Raw genomic sequence first — 23,062 nt, 5'->3', positions numbered from 1 at the left:
AGAAGCCACCATTGTGATCATCTTGTCTGAAGTCCTGTATAACACAGACCAGACAACTGCCCCCAAAGAACTCCTAGAGCAGACCCATCAGAACAACCTCCCATTCTGATTTTAAAAAGGTCCATGATGGGGAACCTACCAAAACCTCAGATCAGATGTTCTAAAAGTCATTCTCACTGCTAAAATTTACATCTTATTTTCAGCCTGAATTTGCCTAGCTTCAGCTTACCGGTGATAGTGATTTTAGCTGACCATTTGGAGGTGCCATCAAGCACGCTCTGTTTCACTGTCTTCATTTGCTGAGCATGTGTTAATTTGCTCTCACTAAAAACATCTCTGATCAAGTCAAAGATTTCTGGCTTGTTCCGTTCCCGAATCTTCATGCGATCCTTCATAGCCATGATGATGTTTTGGGTCCGATCCTCCGCCCCATGTTTAGAGCTCTTCTCTGCTGCTCCTATGTACAGCAAGGTAGAGAACAGTTACCAAAAGCGTGTCAGCAATGATGAAACCGTACGATGTGTCACTGGATGACTGGTATCAAGTTTATTATATTAAAAAAAAAAAAAAAAATCAGACCTAAGATTTGTTGTGATAACTGGGACTACAAATCTACCCAAACTGAGAGTTCAGCTGTGAAAAGCGATGGTCACACAACGTCACGATAACCATTACAACAACAAATGTGGATGGGAAAAGGGGCACAAAGGAGACTGACTGAATTAGTCCAAACAAGATGGTCTCTCAGGATAATTCAAGGACTGTATTAAGATCAGGCCTTGAACACAGGAAAAGGTTCCTGAATGTGAGAGATAAAGATGGTCCCACGATTTGTCACTCCTTGATAAATTTTGCGATCATGTTAGCTACTCACAAGAAGACAGCATCAGTTACATTTGAGCCATGAATTAAGGGAAACGCCACTGCAACCAACAGAGTGGACACGTACAGAAGAGCAGCCTATAAAATTTACAGAACACCAACATGGGAGAGGTTTTGAGCAATTTGAAGAACAGGATTAGAATCGGAAATTACTGATCAACTGGAGAACTGGTCTCAAATCAACAAGATGAAAAGTCAAAGACAAATGTTAAGTACCTCACTTATGAAAAATGAAATATGCAAGTACAAAATGGGGAAAAACTGGCTAAGCACCTGGGCGGCGGGTTAGCGTGGATCACAAATTGAATGTGAATCAACAAACATGATACAGTGAGTTTCATCATTCCAAACAGTATAAATAGGAGTATTGTATGTATGACGCAACGTAACTGTCTCACTGTACTCAGCTCAGGTGAAGCCTGAGCTGGAGTACGTGTTCAGTTCTGGGCAACAAGCTTTAAGAGATGAGGACAAACTGGAGACAGTCAACAGGAGGGCAATAAAAATGGTCAAAGTAGAGCTGTCAGGTGACTAAATAATTAATCACAATTAATCATGGTGTTAATATAGAATACTTTACATATTTTGTCTGGTTTATATGCTCAAATGTATTGATTTCAATTACAATACAGAAGACAAGGTGAACGTTATACATATTTTGATGACAAATATTTGCATTGTAAAAAACAAAAATAGCATTTTTCAATTTACTTAATACAAGTACTGCAGTGTAATCTTGATCACAAAAGTCAAGCTTATGAAATGGAGAAATGTATATGGAAAATAACTGCATTCCAAAATAAAACAATTGAAGACGTTTGTGCCTCAGCTCTCTTCAGTCGTCCTCCTAATTCAGCCAATCACTCAGACAAACAAGTTTCCTTACATTTCACACAATCATAGATTACTAGGACTGGAAGGGACCTTGAGAGGTCAGCAAGTCCAGCCCCCTGCCCTCATGGCAGCACCAAGTACTGTCTAGAACATCCCTGAATGACATTTATCTAACCTATTCTTAAATATCTCCAGAGATGGAGATTCTACAACCTCCCTAGGTAATTTATTCCACTGTTTGACCACCCTGGCAGACAGGAACTTTTTCCTAATGTCCAACCAAAACCTCCCTTGCTGCAGTTTAAGCCCATTGCTGCTTGTTCTATCCTCAGAGGCCAAGAAGAACAAGTTTTCTCCCTCCTCCTTATGTCACCCTTTCAGATACCTGAGAGCTGCTGTTATGTCCCCCCTCAATCTTCTTTTTTCCAAACTACACAAGCACAGTTCTTTCAGCCTTTCTTCATAGGTCATGTTCTCTAGACCTTTTCATTTTCAGCACTATTTCCAGATCTGAAGAAGAAGTGGGTCTCCCATGAAACCTAATAAATTATTTTGTTAGTCCTAAAAGCGCTACATGACTGCTCTTCTGTTTTGTAAAGGCCAGAAGAACATACAAGATGTTGAGCTGTTCGGTGCCCTGTAGGTGGGGTTTGGACATTCCCAGCGTTTTCTCTAGATATTAGTCATGGCATGGGTCAGTCTGTGAGTTGATGCAGTGGGAAACTAAACTACACTAGAGCCAGGATCATCACAACAACTAGCAAAGCATAACATAACAGCACTGGTAGTTTAATGGAAAATTTCAAGACAGCAGAACTGGTGGTATAGAAGACAGCTGTTCAGTAGGAGGAGAATGCTTGGAAATTATTCGTTCTTAGAACTTAAAATAGACATTCAAATGTAAAGTAAGGATATTCTTACGCATTCTGTGCAAATATTTCCGAAAACAGAGTATGGGGATCAAGCGGGTGCTTTGCCATCCTGATGCTTCAATCATTGCTCAGCATGAAAAATGAAATATTTATCACGACTGTAAACTTATCCGTCACACGGACAATCCAATTTCAGAGCCACTTTCTGAGGTTATAAAATGCCCAGAGTCTAATAAGAAAAAGTCTCCTATTCACAAAAATGTTACTGGCTTCCAGTCGTGAATTAAAAACTATCTAAAAATCTTTTATGTAAACTTAAAGTTCAGGTGCTCACATGGCATGAGAAGCCAGAAATATTTAACCTTGTTTTCAGCTGGCCTAGAAGCTAAACCTTTTTCTTGTCAGATGCCAATGTATCTGCAAAAGTACATGTGACATTATCCACACTGCAGTCAGCAACTTGTAGCTAAATGCAACGTAATGCATATTGGAAAACATAATCCTAATGATGGGGACTAAATTAGCTACTACCACTCAAGAGAGAGTGCTTCGGGTCATTGTAGATAGTTCTCCGAAAACATCCACTCAATGTGCTGCAGCAGTCACAAAACAGAACCATAGGAATCATTTAAAAAGAGAGACAGTGCATAAGAGAATGTTACTGCCTCTGTATATATCCATGTGTGCAGATGCAGTCGCCTCATCCCCAAAAAGATATCGTGGCATTGGAAAAAGTTCAGAAAAGGAAAACGAAAATGTTTTGGAACAGCTTCCTTATGAGGAGAAAACTGGAACTTTTCAGCCTAGAAAAGTAGAAACTAAGGGGCAGAGGGATGTGATAGAGGTCTATAAAATCATGACTGGTGTGGAGGCAGCAAATAAGGAAAAGTTATTTTCTTGTTCCTGTATTAAAACAAACCAAAGGAAGTTTTTCCTTCACACAACATACGGTCAACCTGCGGAACTCCTTGCCAGAGGATGTTGTGAAGGCCAGTATTTTAACAGGTTTCAAAAGAGAGAGAGAGAGAGAGAGAGAGAAATTCAAGGAGGTTAGGTCCATCAGTGGCTATAAGCCAGGATGAGTAGGGATGTCGTCTCTGGCCCCTGTTTGTCAGAAACTGGAAACGGTTAATGGGATGGATCATTTGATGATTCCCTGTTCTATTCATCCCCTCCAGGGCACCTGGCATTGGCCACTCTCGGCAGACAGGATACTGGGCAAAATGGATCTTTGGTCTGACCCAGTATTGCCATTCTTATGTAATAAAGATGAATACAAAGTACTCCACTTAGGAAGGAATAATCATTTTCACACATAGGCTATAGTCACACTGACCTGAACCACCAGCACCAGTATGCAAATGGGCTATCTCGAAAATGCAAATGGTCACTCATTTGCATATTCACTCACAGGCAGACACTGACGCTGGCACAAATAAAGCTGTGTAAATGTGACTCTGCTGGTGACCCCCCGCCCTTTGTCAGCAGCCTCTTATGCCTGGAAAAAATGAGGCATAAGAGGCTGCCGACAAAGGTGCAGGGGAGGGGGTTTTGCCAGCAGAGCCATATTTACACATCTTTTTTTGTGCTGGTAGCAGCATCTACTGGTGATCAAATAGGCAAATGAGCAGCTATTTGCATTTTTGAGACAGCACATTTGCATAGTGCTGCTGGTGATGGTTCGGGTCAGTGTAACCATAGCCATACAGAATGGGAAGCAATAACCTAGTAAGGATTACTACAGAAATGAATCTAGGGACCACAGTGAACCCCAAGTTAAATATCAATCAACAGCATGACACTGTGCAAAAAGCAAACATGATTCTGGGATGCATTAACAACTGTGTTGTGAGCAAGACACGAGAAGTCATTCTTCCGCTTTATTCTGCGCTGGTTAGGTCTCAGCTGGAGTACTGTGTTCAGCTCTGGGCACCACATTTCAAGAAAGATGTGGAGAAACTGTTGAAGGTCCAGAGAAGAGCAACAAGAATGATTAACGGTCTAGAGAACATGAGTTATGAGGGAAGGCTGAAAGAACTGGGCTTGTTTAGTTTAGAAAAGAGAAGATTGATAGGGGACGTGATAGCGGTTTTCAAGTATCTAAGAGAGTGTTACAAGGAGGAGTGAGAAAAATGGTTCTCCTTGGCTTCTGAGGACAGGACAAGACACAACGGGCTTAAATGGTGGCAAGGGAAGTTCAGGTTGGACATTAGGAAAAACTTCCTGTCAGGGACTGGACTCGACTTCTCAAGGTCTCTTTCAGTTCTAGTGTTCTGTGATGACATGGTAAGTTCTAGATAGGGCACTGAACATTAGACCATCTTCTAAGTAGCATGGGCCAACAAGAACACATGACCCCAGTATCATGTATGCCACGTTGATTCCCTATTTGGTACTAGAATGTTTAAAAACCTTGATTCTTCCCCTTTAGACTCTCAGAGGACTTAGCCCTGGCTTTTTCACTGACTGGTTCTCTCTCCAGAGCTTGCCACAACTGTTGTAATGTTCAAGCAGGGTGGAATGAAAAATCGGGCACAGAGGTAGGACAATGGGCCTTCTCACCCAATAGCTCTGCAACTTCCTTCAATGAAGATCTTACTATCAGAGCATCTTTGCTCTGAAAGCCCTTCAAAACTCTGCTGCCACTGCTTCTCCAACCCTCATTTCTTAGTAGAATGGCCCCTCAGCCCCAGGCTTCACCTCTCCCAACTCCATCAGTCATCTTCTGACTACTCCCACAAATATATCTGGGGCTTGGGGGTCCTTTGGACACCATTACAATAAACAGGGCCAGTGCCATGCTCAGAGCAAGGGAGAAAGCCATCCTTTCCTCCCTCTGTAGGGATTCCAACAATAGCTCAATGTGAACAGAGGACAAAGAATGAAAGGGAAAGTGGAAGTACTAATGGAAAAACTGTTATCACACCAAAAAAAAATAGCAGAGGACAAGAAAACATCTTTTCTTGACCATTTATTTATATAAGTATGTTAACTCTCATACCACGGCCATTATAAATACCCATAGACAGATAGACCTTGGAATTTTGTATTCCTTGTGAACAGGGACCTGTGTCAATACTAGCTATAAACCAGATGCTACATAAAGAACATCAGTAATAGAGAGAAAGCCATGTTAATCCATATACTAACAAAACAAAAAAGCAGTCAAGTAGCACTTTAAAGACTAACAAAATAATTTATTAGGTGAGCTTTCGTGAGACAGACCCACTTCCTCAGACCATAGCCACACCAGAACGGACTCCCATGAAAGCTCACCTAATAAATATTTTGTTAGTCTTTAAAGTGCTACTTGACTGCTTTTTTGTTTTTTAAAAAAACATTAGCATTGTTATAGTCTGGGGACCAACTGGCTCAGCAGCAGTACAACGGAAAGGGACCTAGGGTTATGGTGGATGAAAGGCTGGATATGAGTAAACAGTGTGCCCTTGTAGCCAAGAAGGCAAACGGCATACTGGCATGCATTAGGAGGAGCATTTTGAGCAGATCTAAAGGAGTAGTTATTCCCCTCTACTTGGCACTGGTGAGGCCACATCTAGAATATTGTGTCCAGTTTTGGGCCCTCCAATATAAAAAGGATGTGGATGTGCTGGAACGGGGTCAGCGGAGGGCAACAAAAATGATTAAGGGGCTGGAGCACAAGAACTATGAGGATAGGCTGAGGGATTTGGGCTTGTTTAGTTTACAGAAGAGAAGACTGAGGGGTGATTTAATAGCAGCCTTCAACTTCCTGAAGGGGAGCTCTAAAGAGGAGGGTGAGAAACTGTTCTCAGTGGTGTCAGATGGCAGAACAAGGAGTAATGGTCTGAAGTTGACGAGGGGGAGGAGTAGGTTAGATATTTGGAAAAACTACTTCACCAGGAGGGTGATGAAGCACTGGAATGCGTTGCCTAGAGAGGTGGTGGATTCTCCATCCCTCGAGGTTTTTAAGTCCTGGAGGGACAAGGTCCCGGCTTGGATGACTTAGTGGGGGTTGATCCTGCTTGAAGCAGAGGGCTGGACTAGGTGATCTCCGGAGGTCCCTTCCAGCCCTATAATTCTATGATTCTATGAATATTGTCTACCACATCACCAACACTTGCACTGCTTACTGGGCTCTTGGAAGACATTTAGGGGTAAATTACAGATAAATGATGGCACAGAATTCCGAGAGCCTGGACTGGTGGTTGTAAACAAACTTTATGGGGCCAGGAGAAACTTGGCCACACCCATAAGTTGTCATCCAGCTAACTCAAATCATGCTGGATTATGGATGTTGCCGGATGAGAGAGTTCCGGATTAGAGAGGTTCAACTTGTATATTTTAAATTGCTATCTAGAGAGACTTGTATTTTAAAAAATGGGGAACAAATGGGAGACTTGTCTGAAGCATGAGTTGTGACCACCATCTAACAAAATCAAAGGCTATGTCTTACACTGCCCTGCAGCTTGGACTTTGGAGGGGTGAATAGTAGCGTGCATCTAAGTGTTGCACTGTATCGTCCCCATGCAGCGACTGCAGGCATGAATTGAAGTGCTCCAAGTTTGCACTGATGTTGCCCTCTTTGATGAAGACTATGTTAACATGAACTAGGAACTCTTTAGGTTGCGTCCCTCAGTATCCATACAGGGTAGTTACAGTACAGCACTTGGCTTGGAGTAGTATTCACACCCCTTTGTTCTGAACTAGGGGGCAGCGTGGACAAACCTTGAAGCATGGGATGCTTCAGTGAATAGAGAGGTGCTGAGTGTGGTGGCCAAGTGGAGCGAGATCAGCAAACATTTAGCTTTGGGTACAGTTACTTGGTTTAGCAAGGAGAAGTCCGGAGAGTTCATGTCGTCAGTCTGGATTTTTTTCCAGAGGTGCTCAGCAGTGCAGTAGCAGAGGGAAACAATGCACTAGGGCAGACGTAATGAGTGGGCTAGCCAGTGTGTGGACATGGGAATTTCTGTATTCTGGTGCCGAAGGTAGGAGGGAAACATACTATCAAGAATTGGAGGGGGGCAGAGACAGGTGGAGTGGCAGAGAAATTGTAGAGGTGTTGGTGGATCTTCTTTAGGTGTCTGGTTGGGATAAGCCCACAGATATTAGGGTTGAAAAAAAGTCTCCTATGAAAAAGGCTTTCTCATGAGAGTTCCAGTATTCCAGGCTTTTGGCCAGGTTGTTGATAATATTTTTGTATATCCAGTTCCTAAGAGAAGCTTTCAAGTGAACAAAAAGATAGAAAATATATGCATTTTCAAACCTTAGATAGGGAATAGGTTGAGTTTGAGGAAGAAGCAAAAGTCTGAGTTGGTTTACTAAGCTTTAATCATAATAGGGATTCCTGGAGGAAAAGCAAGAATTGAGATGAAAGAAATCTGAGACTTTGAACTTTCACAACTCTGTTAAGCTTAGATATGTGGGGCTCTCTTTCAGTGCAAATGCTTAGTCCCACCATTTGAGAACATGCTCTTCAAACGCAGTTTTACTTAATTCCACGTAAGTCTGCAAGATAGAGTTACACAAGCAAAATGGATTTGCAGTGCAATGAGGTCATGAAATAAACACCGGTCTTTAGGTGCTACCTTGAAATTTTGAGTAGATGCCTGAGCTTTGAGCCAGGAACTCCTGTACTTGCTGAATGAAGCAAGATATATTGCAGTGGAGCTCTCAAACCAGAAATACATTGAAGTTCTGTGGAATTCAGGGTTCACATCTGCTCTGCATTGTGTCTTCCTATATACGCTACACTGAGTCTAGTTTTTGTTGCTTATATTATGGTAGTGCTCAGGGACCCAATGTAGGATTATTGTCTCTTCGTACAAACACAGGTAGAAATATCTGCACTGAAGGCCTTATTACCACAGAAGAGATATAAAAGTGAAGGAGAGGAAAAATATCAAAGTTTTTGTCTACAGTGAACATCTCAACAGATATTTTTTGCAGCCTGTCCATAGTAGATTTGGCTGATTTCTTGTTGGCATCATAGAAAGGGAGGGTAACATTTTTATGGATCAGTTCGTGGAGGCTTTCCCTGCATAGGTTCTTCATGAAAGAAGGTGTGCAGATGTTTGAGGGATAATCTGTCTAGACTTTTATTTGGCAGTTCATAGAATCATAGGGCTGGAAGGGACCTCAGGAGGTCATCTAGTCCACACCTCTGTTTCAAGCAGGATCAACCCCCACAAGGTCATCCCCACTAGGACCTTGTTCAGCCAGGACTTAAAAACCTCGAGGGATGGAGAAGCCACCACCGCTCTAGGCAACACATTCCAGTGCTTCACCACCCTCCTGGTAAAGTAGTTTTTCCTAATATCTAATCCACACCTCTCCCTCTTCAACTTCAGACCATTGCTCCTTGTTCTGCCATCTGACACCACTGAGCACAGTTTCTCACCCTCCTTTTTAGGGCTCCCCTTCAGGAAGTTGAAGGCTACTATTAAATCACCCCTCAGTCTTCTCTTCTGTAAGCTAAACAAGCCCAAATCCCTCAGCCTCTCCTCATAGGTCTTGTGCTCCAGTCACTTAATCATTTGTGTTGCCCCCTGCTGAACCTGCTCCAGTACATCCAAATCCTTTTTGTACTAGGGGGGCCCAAAACTGGACACAAGGTTCCAGATGTGGCCTCACCAGTGCCGAATAGAGGGGAACAACCACTTCTCTAGATCTGCTCAAAATGCTCCTCCTAATGCACCCTAGTATGTCATTAGCCTTCTTGGCTACAAGGGCACACTGTTTACTCATATCCAGCCTTTCATCCACCATAACCCCTTGGTCCCTTTCCATCGTACTGTTGCTGAGCCAGTCGCTTCCCAGCCTATAACAATGCTTGGGATTCTTCCGCCCCAGGTGCAGGACTCTACCCTTCTCCTTGTTGAACCACATCAGATTTCTTTTGGCCCAGTCCTCCAATTTATCCAGGTCACTCTGGATTCTCTCTCTATTGACCTCCTGTGGTCTGGCAAATTCTTTGGTCCAGCACCTTCAGGTCCCGAGGGTGCTGGAAGAGCAAGGTTCAACCTGTTTTCCAATTGCTGGTTCTATTCCACAGGTGAATTATCTTCTGGACAACATTTCCAGTGGGGTTACTGCAGTACTTAGCCCTTGCTTATATTCTGATTTTAATGCCACTGCTCCAAAATTTCCACAGCCTAATCATGTCCTCTATTTAATCTTTTCTGGTTACTAAAACATTTTTCCTTGGATCTCCTTAGAGCTCCAACTTTTTTGTACACTGTCACAATGCTATAAAATGTCACAGGACCATGTATATGCCTTTTAATTGTCTACCGGTGCACGTATTCTAACACTGACTACTGTGCAAGGATTTCAGTGACTCTTCATCTCAACACTGAAGACCATCTGCATAACTAACAATGCCTTCTGGCAAACTGCGGAAACAAACTGCAGCAAAATAAACCCATGAAAACCCAGTGTAAACAGGAACACTCCTGCCACATGGACAGATATTCCAGCTCAGGAGTTAAGGTGTCTGATCAAAATGACATAGAACAGTGGTTCCCAACCTTTCCGCTAGTATGGACCTCCAATCCTCCCCACAAACCATTTGCAGTCCCCAATCACCCCAAAATCATTCACGGACCCCCAGGAAAGCCAATTCCAGCGACTGTGTACGCTTCATTAAATAAAAAAGGAAACCACAGATTTTCAGACAGCAAACAACATTGGAAGAGATTTAGTTTAAAAATAATAATAGATTGTAACTTAGTAATTTATTTAAAACTTATTTTCTATGATCATGTTTATTTATCTTTTATTTTTTCCACTGACCCCTATAGGATGGAAGCTTCTAAGATACTGTGCTTTTGGGACTGACCTACAGAATTATCTACAGGTTTAGCAAAATAAATTTTGTGTAATGTTGACGAGTTATATGATTTTTTTTAAAGCATTTATATTTTTATTCATTTAAATTCTCTCCGTTATAAAGTAGGAAGTGCCAGACAATAGGAGGGGTAGATAATTATTTGTGATAGTGGACACAGACTCAAACAGTTAAAACTTTATATGGCTAAAAGACAACATTGTCCACTTTAATATTAATATAACATAAGGGTATTTGTTTTGTAAAGGTTACAAACAACTTTCTCGTTATTCTGACTACCTGTAAATTTTGCTCACCATTAACAGAACTATTTTTCATTGGTTTGTGCATGTGTAGGGAGAAAACTGACGTCTACGCACATTTATCTATAAAAGGTTACAGTGGCAGGAGCGGTACAGCCACAGCGTAGAGCACCATTTCCAGATCTTTTTTATTTCAGAAAATGTGCAGTCATTTTAACAGGCACCGAAGAACTTCACCAGTGTCTAGATGAGCACAAAGTTAAACAAACCAGCAATTAAGAGATTCCGTCCATGCGCACAGTTTGGAAAAGACGATGGACAGCTTGTTTGGAGATGGCTGTTCCTCAGTCCCCTCCCCTCCTGGTGCTCACCCACCCCATTCTCAAAATGTTACAAGGGAAAGCCACTCACTCTGTAAGCAGTCAGCATTGAGCAGGTCTTGGCACTTCTCGTGACATTTGACCCCACATTCGGTGCAACGCATCCCCTGCCGTGCAATGCCCCATAGGAGCCCTTCACATTCATAGCAATATGTAGGGGTCGTAGCTGTCCACACCTCAAAATTGTGAGGGGTTGTACAGGAGATAGGGTAAATTAAGGCTTGCAGGGTCTTCTTATATACATGAGATTTCTGCAATACAAGAATACACATGAAGCAATGTGTGATTGGAATATTATTAACCTGCACGGCTTAGCAGGAAAGATTTGACTTGGGATGATGGGACCGTTTTATATAGGGGGAACATTTCTTGAATGAAAAAGAGTAAAGGCAAAGATTATATCCCTGTTTGTCAGATGACTGGGCAGCCATGCATGCTAACCCCAGGGCCTCAGAGAAACAGTGTTCAGAAAACACCCTTTCAACCTCAGTTGTGCAGTTACTTGAAATTAACCCCAACGAGTGATATTCTGAGAGCAAAAGTCAGGTCTGTGTGTAATTGTTCACCATCTAAGTTCATAAATAGACCCTTAAATGCTAGCCTGAGGTGTTATCTGGGACATAATGTTTGCAGCATTAAAAAACAAACAAACAAAGTAATACATGTTGCTTTGCATCTATATGCCTAATCTAACTCCTGCAGTGGACATCTGTATACTCCAAGATGCATCTGAAGAGTCACAGAACCAAGACCCCCTTATTTTTTACGAAAGGCCCCAGGAACAAATAAAGTCTACTTACCAGCTCCTCATCCTTAATAGAAGTTCTGGTGGCCATTGCTGAAGTAATTCCAGCCTTCCTGGACTGAACCAGTGACTGAGAAGAGAAAGAGTGTGTTATTCGTTAGCAGAGCATACACAAATTCACAGGTCACATACACCAGTCGGAAGAGGCTGTCACAAGCAGAGACTGAGCAGGAAGTCTACACAAGTCAAGGGCCCTCTGCTACCTTCTCCAAATGGTAATCTCCTCATCCCAGAAGGAGTTAGGATGTGTGCTCCGAATTCATAACACTCATGAACCGTTTCTTTCTTTCTGACCCAACCCATTGTTTTCTGGACCAAGTTTTACTATTTCCACCCGTAAGAAGTGTACCATGAAAACTGGACTCTCTCCTGTACCCCTGAAACAGAAAACACTTATAGCGAGTTCTAAACTCCAGCTTCTTCATTCAAGTTTACACAGGAGATCAAATTATCAGCCTTGTCACTTAAAAGGGCATCACACTGGGAGGACTGGAGGGTGGCAGAATGAGGAGAGTAACCTAAAATCTTGGAGAATGCTGTTGGGTTGGAATGGTGACACGTTTGAATACATCTGTGTGTCACATTCAGTGGCCATCACTGAATATAATGAACGCCCTTGCTTTTCAGAGTAACTGTCTTCACATTGCACATTACGGAGGGACCACAAGCAAATTTCTTCACTGTTTTCAGCACCCGTCACCACCAATACATCGCAAAGGCCGGAAAGCAGCTTAGGTCCTCCAGCAAACTACTCCAGCTATGTGAAGGCAGATAAGGAAATGAGAAGTGTTGCTGCTTCTTATAAAGCCAGCCTTCTCAGAAGCCATCTCTTACTCTGATTTATGACACCTGAAACGAGACTGAAAAGGTTCATTCATTCAGTGATGTGGTGGACCAGAATGCAGCACTGTGGTATTGGAGAACTCAAAAGTGTAAAACAACTGTGGCAGGGAAGTAAATACAATCTGTAGTTTGGACGAAAGTGTGGTGGACAGTTTTTAGCTTCACTTACCATAGCCTGCAGAGAGAGAGTGAAAGCATACAAGAGAAGTACAACAGGTTAATTCCATTATTGCAAAGTTTCCACGGATACAAGCAGTAAGTAAAACAACCCCTCCTAGGTTCTGCACATATCAGATGACAGATGCACAAACCAAATTCCATAGCTTTACATAGAATACATTGTGATACCAGTGTTTGGAGGTTAGAGAGTTTGCAACTTCTCCCAAGTGTTAATGTATTAGCTGTACCTGATACAATATTCAACACCATCTGTAAAAGTCGCACTCCTCTGACATGCTGTCGCTGTAGGAAAGTAAGCTGACCTCACTGTCTGTATGGTTTCTATTGAAACATTTAACAGTGTGCGAACAGGTTTCAGTGACAGGAAAAATGTTTAATATTCAAGTGACATGACAATGCCTGTGTACAGGTGCTAAGACACGGTAGGCAGATTTATTTCTCCCTAACGTTCTTAGCACACAGTGTTTGCCTGACATTTCAAAACAGATATTTTCATTTTTAGCCATAGTTTGGAGGTAAAGAAACATTAAACATAATACTGGTCGAGAATGAACAAATACACTGTTGCACAAGAACTGAATGCTTTGTAAAGTCCCTTTGAGCTAATCACCCTAATAAATCAAAGAAAGAAGCAGTCAGCAAAAACAGGCTTAATTCTGACCAGGATTCTTTCAAAGAACGCGTGTTAACTCAATACATACTGCTCACAGTAAAGCTGCTAACTGTCTGCATAATAAAGAAGTAAATACTGGCCTCTGGTATGTGGGACTAGAAAACAAACTGGTGTATATCAGGAATCAGAGGTCAAGTTTACAGAGAAGATTGGTAGAGAGCAAGCAAACCTTCCTATTCACGTCTACAGTAAGGGACAAAGTTCTGGCTCACCAGAAAAGATACTTCTCAGGGCATCTGTGCAAACCATTGATTTTTCCAATCAAAATTAATCAGGAATCTAGCAACTGTTAATTTGACTAACTTGTCAGAAGTTTATTTAGATTAATAGGACATCTAAAATAGACTGGAGTAGTAAACAGTATTGCAGCACAAGGCAAAGTAACTCCACCAATTACTGTATTCATAGAAAGACAAATCTTACCAAGTCACTGACAAGCGGAACTGGTTTCTTTTTACGTAGATCAGGCATGCTGTCAATGCCATAGAGACCACCAGCAGGCCTGGAAGCAGAGGGAAAATGTGTTAAGGTGGTCACGGACATGGCATAGGACCATACTCTGTCACAAACTCTCCTGTAGAAAACAAAACATGGCCTCCTACAAATATTGATCACTCTGCTAATAAAGTAATCAATACAAATAGAAGGAATCAGTTGTGATGCAATGAAGGATTACTGCACCAAAATGTGACTCAGTGACCAAGAGAAAATGCTACATGAATAACCTTGTCAACTCCACCTATTGAGAAGCACTCTGCTCTTTTGGTGTAGATGCACCCTTAATTTACTTCTGAATTTCATGCTTCATCTCATAAAAGTCCTTGGAGGGTTGGAAACCATGCTGGTGGCTTCCTTCTCCTCTCCCCACCCCGCAATTAAATCCAGTTTTGATCTCTTCTTCAGAAAAAAAATCTCAAGTTTTGATAGAGGAAATGTCAAAAGTAATTATACACAATTGTGACTGCGACACTTCAACCTCTAGACAGATAAGTGGACAACTAACTAGCTTCCTGCCACTTCAATACTTTTCCCGAACACCGGTAGATACGGAAAAAAAGGGATTTTAGAACACTGCTACAGTGAGATAGAGGCAGGAGAGTATCAAAGGGAAAATGACCAGCCTAAAGGTCATATCCTTCTGTCATTCACATGAGTGCAAAACATTAAGTCCTGGGTTCAGGCCTTTGGGAGGGACATTCCATATTTTGGAGGAGGAAGAAAATACTTCTCTCAGTTTATGTTTAAACAGGTGGCTGTTTATGATGCCTCAAGGTTAGAAATAGCCTTGACAAGGATGGATTTCATCACCAAGCACTACCACTGACAGGTAGAGGTGTGAAGAAGATTTATGACAACAGAAACACAGATGCTGCAATATGGTAAAATAAAATTCGCTTTACAGCATCCAGAAGAGATGGCAAGATATTTTTACATCAAAATTTAAGATTCTACTCTCAAAAACTGAAGTCTGATAGCATTTGACATAGACCTCTTTTCCATGCACATTGCCTTCCCACGGCAGGAGTCCTGTAAAAGACGCAATCCATACCTTTAAAAACAAACATTTTCTATATAAAGAGGAGAAATATTTTCAAACATGAATAACCCCCACACTTAAGTGCCAGCCATTCATTAGTTAACTTGGTGGTGGAGTGAATGGCTGCCTCCTTCCTCTGGAAACCAGAGACACCTCCTCAGCTTCTGCGGCAGCACTCAGTGCTTGTAGAATTCAGTGGTGTGGTTTCCTTTATAGCAGAAAACAATCATACTCTCTCTCAAAAATTAACATCAGGCAAACGCAAGTTTTAGTTCAATGCGGCTTGTCACTCACTGATAGTTAAGTGGCTAACTAAATTTATTGCACGCATTTATACAACACCAAGCAGAAGGCAATATGCTAACTTCAGAAGCTGCAGAACACTAGCTGTGAATACATGTGCTTTCCTTTAATATCACTGTGGTTACACTAAACAAATTAAAAACAGAACTTTTACAGTGAGCACCCTCATTTCCTCCATAACAACAGTGATGGACCACCATGACAGAGCCTCTGTGAGGGCTTTGAAGGACATCTGCTTCAAACTGTCACTCTGGTGTAAATGGAAAACCTCACAGCCATGCTACCCAGGAGCCCTTTTCTTCGAAATTTCTCGCCACAGCTCTACCACCCTTTTCTGAGATTACAAGTTTGTCTGAAAACAACAGATCTGTAAGTATAACAGACAAAGGCATCTGACTTAATGCCATGCAAAAATCTTATTTTAGAATGGGTATTACACAGCACTGAAACACTACACCTCAAGTGGATGAAAAACCTGTCTGAGAAAATTTCTTCTCCTTGGCCTCTGAGGATAGGACAAGGAGTAATGGGCGTAAGCTGCAGCAAGGGAGGTTTAGATTAGACAATATGAAAAACTCCCTAACTGTCCAGCTGGTAAAACACTGGAATAAATTACCTAGGGAGGTTGTGGAATCTCCATTGCTGGAGATATTTAAGAGCAGGTTAGACAGACACCTGCCGGGGATGGTCTAGATGGTGCTTGGTCCTGTCGAGAGGGCAAGGAACTGGACTCGATGACCTCTTCAGATCTCTTCCAGTGCTAGTGTTCTATGATTCTATCAAATGTGGTGGTGGTGGCGGGGTGACTATCTGTCCTGTTTCTCCTGGGACTGTCCCGTATTTAAGCTGTCTCAAAGGCATCCTGAGTCTTTTAAGACGACAGGCAAATTGTCCTGTATTTTGTGGGGCTCCTGTTCTCTGGCACCTTGTGTCCTGCCAGGGAGTTCCTCCACTGGGGGGCTGCCCTGTTCTCTGAAGCTCTGCACCTTCTGTCAGCAGCTCCTGCGTCAGGGGAGCTCCTCTGTTGAGCAGCTGCCCCATTTCCTGGCACCGCATGGTGGCAGCCCCCCGCTGCCAGCGAACTCCACAACGGAGCAGCTGCCTCATTTCCTGGTGCTCTACACTTAGGGGAGGCAGCTCCCGCTGCCAGAGAGCCCCTCCATGGGTTGGCTGTCTCATTGCCCGGCCTCCCACACCTCCGGGAGGTAGCTCCTGCTTCTTTCCCTGCCCTGCTGCCAGGAGGCTTTGGAACACCCCCACCTGCCACCAGTGGTTCTGGAGCCACCATCCTCCACTCCCCGTTAGTCCCTGGGGCCTTCCCCACTGGAGGTTGCAGAGCCTCCATCCCTGGCACTTCACCCTGCAGCAGCAGCCCCCATTGCCAAGGAGCCCTGACGTGGGACAGCAGCCCTACCCCCATCCCCAGAGGCCAGTGCCCCGTACTTGCTATAGGGCAATGTGGTCACTGGAGAATCACCAAAGGGGCCGTGTGGAGTGAAGTCCCACAGGGTGTACGACTCGACTAAATGCTGCTACACATTTTCATTGACAATCTGGAAATCACTCACTACTGGCAACATTTCTGAATGATGAAGATTGGCGGAGTGGCTAGAACTGGCTGTGCTGAGGACAGGGTGGTCAGAAGGAATGGACCTGATTGGCAAACTGGGCCCATTCAAACAAAATGTGTCTTACCACCACCGTGTACAAAAAGTTGCACAAGAGATTCAGGCCACACTTACAGACTGAAGGCTTGTGCCCTACAAACCAGCCACGCTGACTGAAAGGATCTAGCGGAATTAGGTTAAGTTTCCCCTAAGCTGCATGGCTGTACAGCTTCTCATTAAGGAGCTCAAGGCTGCAGTGAGGAAAATTCTCTCTGATCATGCCCAAAAGCTACCATCCAGCTAAGCCCAAGACCCAAGCCCTTGCCCCACCTTAGCCTTCCGAGCCCTGAGCACCCACCTGCACCCCAAAGCTCTCATCCACAACCCCACCCCAAGCTAACACTGTCAGCCCAGAGACTGTGCCCTCTCCTGCACCCCTACCCCCAGCCCAGAGCCCCGGGACCCTAACCTTCTGTCCCAGCCCTGAGCCCCTCAACCTCAGCCCCACCCTAGAGCCTGAACCCTCAAGCTGGGGCCCTCACACTCCTATCCCTACTTCTGCCCCAGTCTCGAACAACCTCCGATGCTCAGAACCCCCGGCTCACACCCCCACTACATGAACTTTGTTGCATTCACCAATATGAAGGTGGTGTCACACATCCCCTCTCTATTGGTGCACGTTCTGCTCCGAGATGGGTAAAATTAGAGGAAACACTGGGTCATAGTGAACAAACCACTCAACAGGCGCTCCCAGTGCACTGCAACAAGGGCTAACGTGATCCTTGAATACCAAGCCAGAGCACTACCGAGTAGGAGGGTACAGCATGAGGAGACCAGTACCAGAATAACGCGTACATCCAGGAGCACGTTTTAAAAAAGATGTCAAAAGGCTGGCGTGGGTGCAGAGAACAACCACACAAATTGTCTGGCGGCTGCAGAAAATGTCTTCTGGGGGAAACTGAGGAAATTCTGCTTATTTAGGTTATTAAAAAAGATGGGGGTGACTTGTCCACTGTCAGAAAGTAGCTACAAGGGAACAGAAATTTGGTAACAGAGGGCTTCTCAGTCTAGCTGGACAGGCTGAGGAAGGTCCAGTGACTGGAAGTTGAAGCTAGTTGAATTCAGACTGGAAAGAAGTTTACATTTTTAACAAGCGGTTAATTAGCCACTAAGACAATGCACCAGGAGTTACTCCCCATCCTCCATCGCTGGAAATCTGTACATAAAAGTTTTTCTAAAAAGACCAGCTCTAGTTCAAAGAGGAACAAAGGGCAGTCCTCTGGCCTGCGCTCTGCAGGACAGCCCCAATGCCTCCAGCACTGACTTCCCTCTTTAGAATCTGCACTGGGGAGGGGAGGTTGGAAGGAGACTTGAGACAGCTGGCCCAGTTCTGGTGGAACCAGTACCTGTGTGGGTTTCAGCATGTCGCAGCCTGAATTCCCAATGAACCGGGGGCAGATGGAGTTGCCACTGCTCGGGCCCTGGGCTGGGACACAGTGGAGAGGGCAGGCCTGAGTCCCCCCAGCCACCCAGGCGGTGGGTGGGAGTCTCCTTCCCCCCCGGCTTCTCTAAACAACTACCTGTACTCAGAGGTCTCCTATCTCTGGCCGAGGGCCAGACTGCCTGTTGCCCTGCCCTGAGCTAGGCCCCAGGGCTTGTGGAATATTTGCTACTGTTTGTTGACCTGCCCTGAGATAGGGCCTGGGCTTATCTGACTGTGTCCTCAGCTTGACTGCAGGCCTGAGCCCTGGGCCTTGTGCCATCCACCACCATCCACCCTGAGTTAGGGCCTAGGCTCACGTGACGGTAGTTGGTCTGACCACAGGCCTGGGCCAGGGACTTGGGCCATAGCTGATTCCTTGTCTGCAACTGAGCCAGTATATAGCATGGCAAAGTGGCTTTTCACTGGCGCAGAGGGGAAGAGCCTCTCGCAGAGCGCCGGTGGGCAGAGCTCACCCTCGACTGGGTTACAGCATTTGCACTTGGTATTGGAACCGTGCCCATCTTAAGAGCCTGGGCTTGCCTGTCGTCATACTAGAGAAACGCGGTGGTAGCTCCCCCGGCATATCTCCCTGTAGGGCCTAGGATGTGGGAAAGTCCATCAAACTGTCGCCTGCTCGTGAGCCAGTCAAGGACTCACTGTGATCAGGTTAGCTGAGGAGCTGACAGGACGCTTGGATGCTCTGTGCCCTGCCCCTGGCCAGCTGATGCTGTACTTGCCAGAGTCACTGCACTTTTATTGAACCAACTTCTTTTCGTGAGAGAGAGAAGCTTTGGTACAGTATGAGTGGAGTGAGGCAACCTTCATACAGTCTAAGGCTAGAAGGGGCTGTTGTGACCCTCTCGTCTGGCCTAGAGCACAGAATTCACCAAAATAATACTTCTTGTGGATGAAGTGACCGTAAACGGTCTAGCAGAAATGGCCAATTTCCTTACTTAGGTTTATGGTTTGTTTTCAAACATACAATGGAAAGTTTAACAACATAAGAATGGCCACAATGGATCAGAACAAAAGTCCATCTAGCCCATTATCCTGTTTTTACATAATAGCCACTGACAGGTGTTTCAGAGGGAGTGAACAGAGCAGTTAATCAGCAATGATCCACCCTGTCACCTGTTCCCAGAACCACTGCATTTGGTTCGACACTAGCTGCATTAGCTATCAACACCCTTTCAACTTGAGCTATCTTTTAATGAAGCTCTATGTGGGTGAATACAGTATATAAATCACAATTTGGCTAAACATCACACTTCTGGTGTAATGAAAAAAAGTTAAATGAATTATTTTGTCAGATGCAAGTTTACATTTTGCAGAGTAGCACAAATTGTCTAGCACAAATTATTTTAAATCAATGCAAAAAGAATAATTTCAATCACCCCTCAGGCCAGCTAATCCTCTTCAGTGTGTGAACTAGTTTATTTGTCTTATAAACTCCTTGTTAAAAATGAGTAGAAGGTGTTATCATTAGAATAAATCACTATCTTCTGCCACTGATAATTGCCAGTTCTCCACCAACCTCTTCAGCAAGTCTTGGGCTCCTTTGGAAAGCGGGAGGTTGCTAGGCAGCACTAGACTTCTGTGGGTTTGGCAAGAAGCTTTCAGTAGTGGAGACAACATTGCAAAAACAGTTACTAGAAAGGAAAAGGCTGTAGCATGAAGCCTTCTCCAGTCTAACTTCATGGTTGGTTAAGAAAACCTATTTCAGTGTTGTGAAATCCAATATATACACAAGGAGAACCCATACTGTGCTGAGATTTCCAGACAAATCTGCCTCTCCACATCCTGCCCACGGTGTATTGTACACAAGGAACGAGAGAAAACGGAAAAAAAGCCATACATTTCTATCCAAATAAACATGTAGAAGGTCCATGTCTTTGTCTTGAAGAAACTCAAATTCATTATGAAAAAACTACAGTAGCGACATGTATTATGTAAAGTATTATGCTGACTTAATGGGTCATCAGAACCTTCCGGCTCCAGTGGCGGTGGCTGGCGTATTAGCTGAAACTCCCCTCACGCTGACAAGTCACAGATTAATAGTGGTAACTATTATTTAACTAGGGACTTTGCAAAGCATTGAAGATTTCCTCCAGTGTTCTCCGTGTACTGTGTTTGCCAGCACCGCTCTACTTACAGGATGTTGTCACAACATTCATTAATCCCATTTTTTCCCAAGAACAAGGACAAGGCGTTTGAACACAGAGAGCTCAACGTTTATTCTGAGATGTTGGTTTTCCTTTCCCAAGTGGCCAGCTACAGGACAGGCTCAGAGAACAAGAAAGCACAGAAAGCCTCCCACAGGATTTTAAACACTTTGCCACTGTAACTCGGACAGAAAGGACTATGAATACAGATTACCACCACATACAGCTGCACCCAGTATTTCGCACATAAGGTACAGCCATCCCTGCATTGTGCTTGAGGCTGGGTCTCAACAGGACTAGCTGCACAATGCACGCTACAGCTGCTCCCATTTCCTCCCTGCTTCAACAGTGGCAGTGAAACACCAGCACCCTGTTCCAGGGAACGGAATGCTTGTCTTCATTACTTCAAGCATGATGATGGGAAAGACCATTGAAAGCACCGTGCAGACTGCACGTTACACTCACACTCTTGCTGCAGTGAAATGAGACCCAAAGCAGTGTGAAAGGAAAGAAAGCGAAGAAGTCCCAAAGCCTACTTACCCTTCTTGGAACCACGGCGGTTTTGACGGATCTGCATCATCTTGCCCCTTAAACAACGAAAAAGAAACCAAGTCAGCTTCCAAAAGACAATTCCCTGAACTAACACAGCAGGGTCAGGTGTGGGGGAGGTGTAAATGGAGCACACTTCATGCAGACAGATGCACACAAACACTCCATCTCCAGAAGCACCTCAGATGGCTGCAGCAAGGCAAGGCAGGTCAGGTGGGTACACAAACAGCTGATGGGTCTCATCAAACACCCAAAGAGGGACCAAAAGAGCCTGTTCAGTGCAGCTCCCCTTTCAAAAAATCTCAGAAGAGCAACTCCAGCATTCTCATGCAGCCAAGGAACTCCTCAGCACTCTTGGCCACCAGGAGTACATTTGCATTTTAATACCAGAAATTAATAACACGCTGCAAGAAATGCACAAGGAGGGACCAAATGGAGCTACTAACAAAGTGAGCTGGATTTACTTAGCAAGGGAATACACCAACCTATTGTCCTTTTTCTCATGCACAAAAAAAAAAAAAAGCCTTCCTTAGCCACAAAACACAAACCTCAGTTTGCTCTTTCAACTCCACCTTAAAGTTAACATGCAAAAGCTCTGTCCTCCACAGAGTACCCAGGGCCACTCACTTTTCATGGGGTGCCCAGTTGAGAAACAGAAGAGCTGCACTCCCCTCAGCACAATGGTGTAAATAGGGGGGTGGGCAAAATCTGGCCCATGGGTCAAATCTGGCCTGCAGCCCCCCGGGGCCTTGAGGCAGGGTCCCTGCCTGTCACAAAGCTGCAAGCTGCTGGTGCTGTGTGACGCCAGGCACCACGTCACTTGGTGGCCGGGGGGGTGAGACTGCTGGAGCCACATAGGTAAGCACCTCCCAGCCAGAGCCTGCATCTGAAGCCACACCCCAGCTTGCTGTGCCAAGTCACACCCAAACCCTCTGTGCACACATCCTGCCCCAGGTCACAAGTTCCTGCCAGACCCTGCACTCCCCCCGCACACCCCTCCCCAGACCAGAATCCTCTGCTGCACCCACACTGCATCCCAACCTGCACCCCAATCATAGAATCATAGAACACTAGGACCGGAAGGGGCCTCGAGAGGCCATCGAGTCCAGTCCCCTGCCCCGACGGCAGGACCGACCACTATCTACACCATCCCTGATAGACATCTATCTAATCTGTTCTTAAATATCTCCAGCGAGGGAGATTCCACAACCTCCCTTGGCAACTTATTCCAGTACTTGACCACCCTGACAGTTAGGAACTTTTTCCTAATGTCCAACCTAAACTTCCCTTGCTGCAGTTTAAGCCCGTTGCCTCTTGTTCTCTCCTCAGAGGCCAAGAAGAACAAGTTTTCTCCCTCCTCCTTATGACACCCTTTAAGATATCTGAAAACCGCTATCATGTCCACCCTCAATCTTCTTTTTTCCAAGCTAAACAAGCCCAATTCTTTCAGCCTTTCTTCATAAGTCATGTTCTCCAGACCTTTTATCATTCTAGTTGCTCTTCTCTGGACCTTCTCTAATTTCTCCACATCTTTCTTGAATTGGGGTGCCCAGAACTGGACACAATATTCCAGCTGAGGTCTAACCAGCGCAGAGTAGAGCGGTAGAATGATTTCTCGTGTCTTGTTCACAACACATCTGCTAATGCATCCCAGAATCATGTTTGCTTTTTTTGCAACAGCATCACAATCTCCTGCCCCAGGTCACAACCCCCACCTCCACTCAAACCTCCTCACAAACCCCCTACCCCTTCCTGCACCCCAGTTCCCCTACCCCAAATTTCCTTCCGCGCCCAACCACTCACACCCCATACCCTCCCCACCCCATAGAAAAATGCAGGCCTAAACCACTTAGCAAAATCTTGGAATGCCCCCCCCAATCAAAAG

The 23,062-nt window shown here is 44.5% G+C and overlaps 1 protein-coding gene across 6 annotated transcripts in view; it reads right to left on the bottom strand.

The window, feature by feature from the left end:
- The window catches only part of UNC13B (unc-13 homolog B), a 343,577-nt gene that overhangs the window by 115,309 nt on the left and 205,206 nt on the right, over nt 1-23,062 (bottom strand). For all 6 annotated transcript variants that reach the window (XM_074995889.1, XM_074995890.1, XM_074995892.1 and 3 more), the window contains 5 exons: nt 21,169-21,215; nt 13,960-14,038; nt 11,836-11,910; nt 11,067-11,286; nt 230-457 (listed from right to left, as the gene is read on the bottom strand). In XM_074995889.1, the coding sequence (XP_074851990.1) occupies nt 230-457; nt 11,067-11,286; nt 11,836-11,910; nt 13,960-14,038; nt 21,169-21,215 (649 nt within the window). The remainder of the gene's footprint in view (nt 1-229; nt 458-11,066; nt 11,287-11,835; nt 11,911-13,959; nt 14,039-21,168; nt 21,216-23,062) is intronic.

The sequence above is a fragment of the Carettochelys insculpta genome, chromosome 5 (genome assembly GCF_033958435.1).
Source record: "Carettochelys insculpta isolate YL-2023 chromosome 5, ASM3395843v1, whole genome shotgun sequence".
In the NCBI taxonomy this organism is placed as follows: Eukaryota; Metazoa; Chordata; order Testudines; family Carettochelyidae; genus Carettochelys; species Carettochelys insculpta.
Note: the sequence above shows the minus strand (reverse complement) of the source record. Positions and strands in the feature narration are given on the sequence as shown.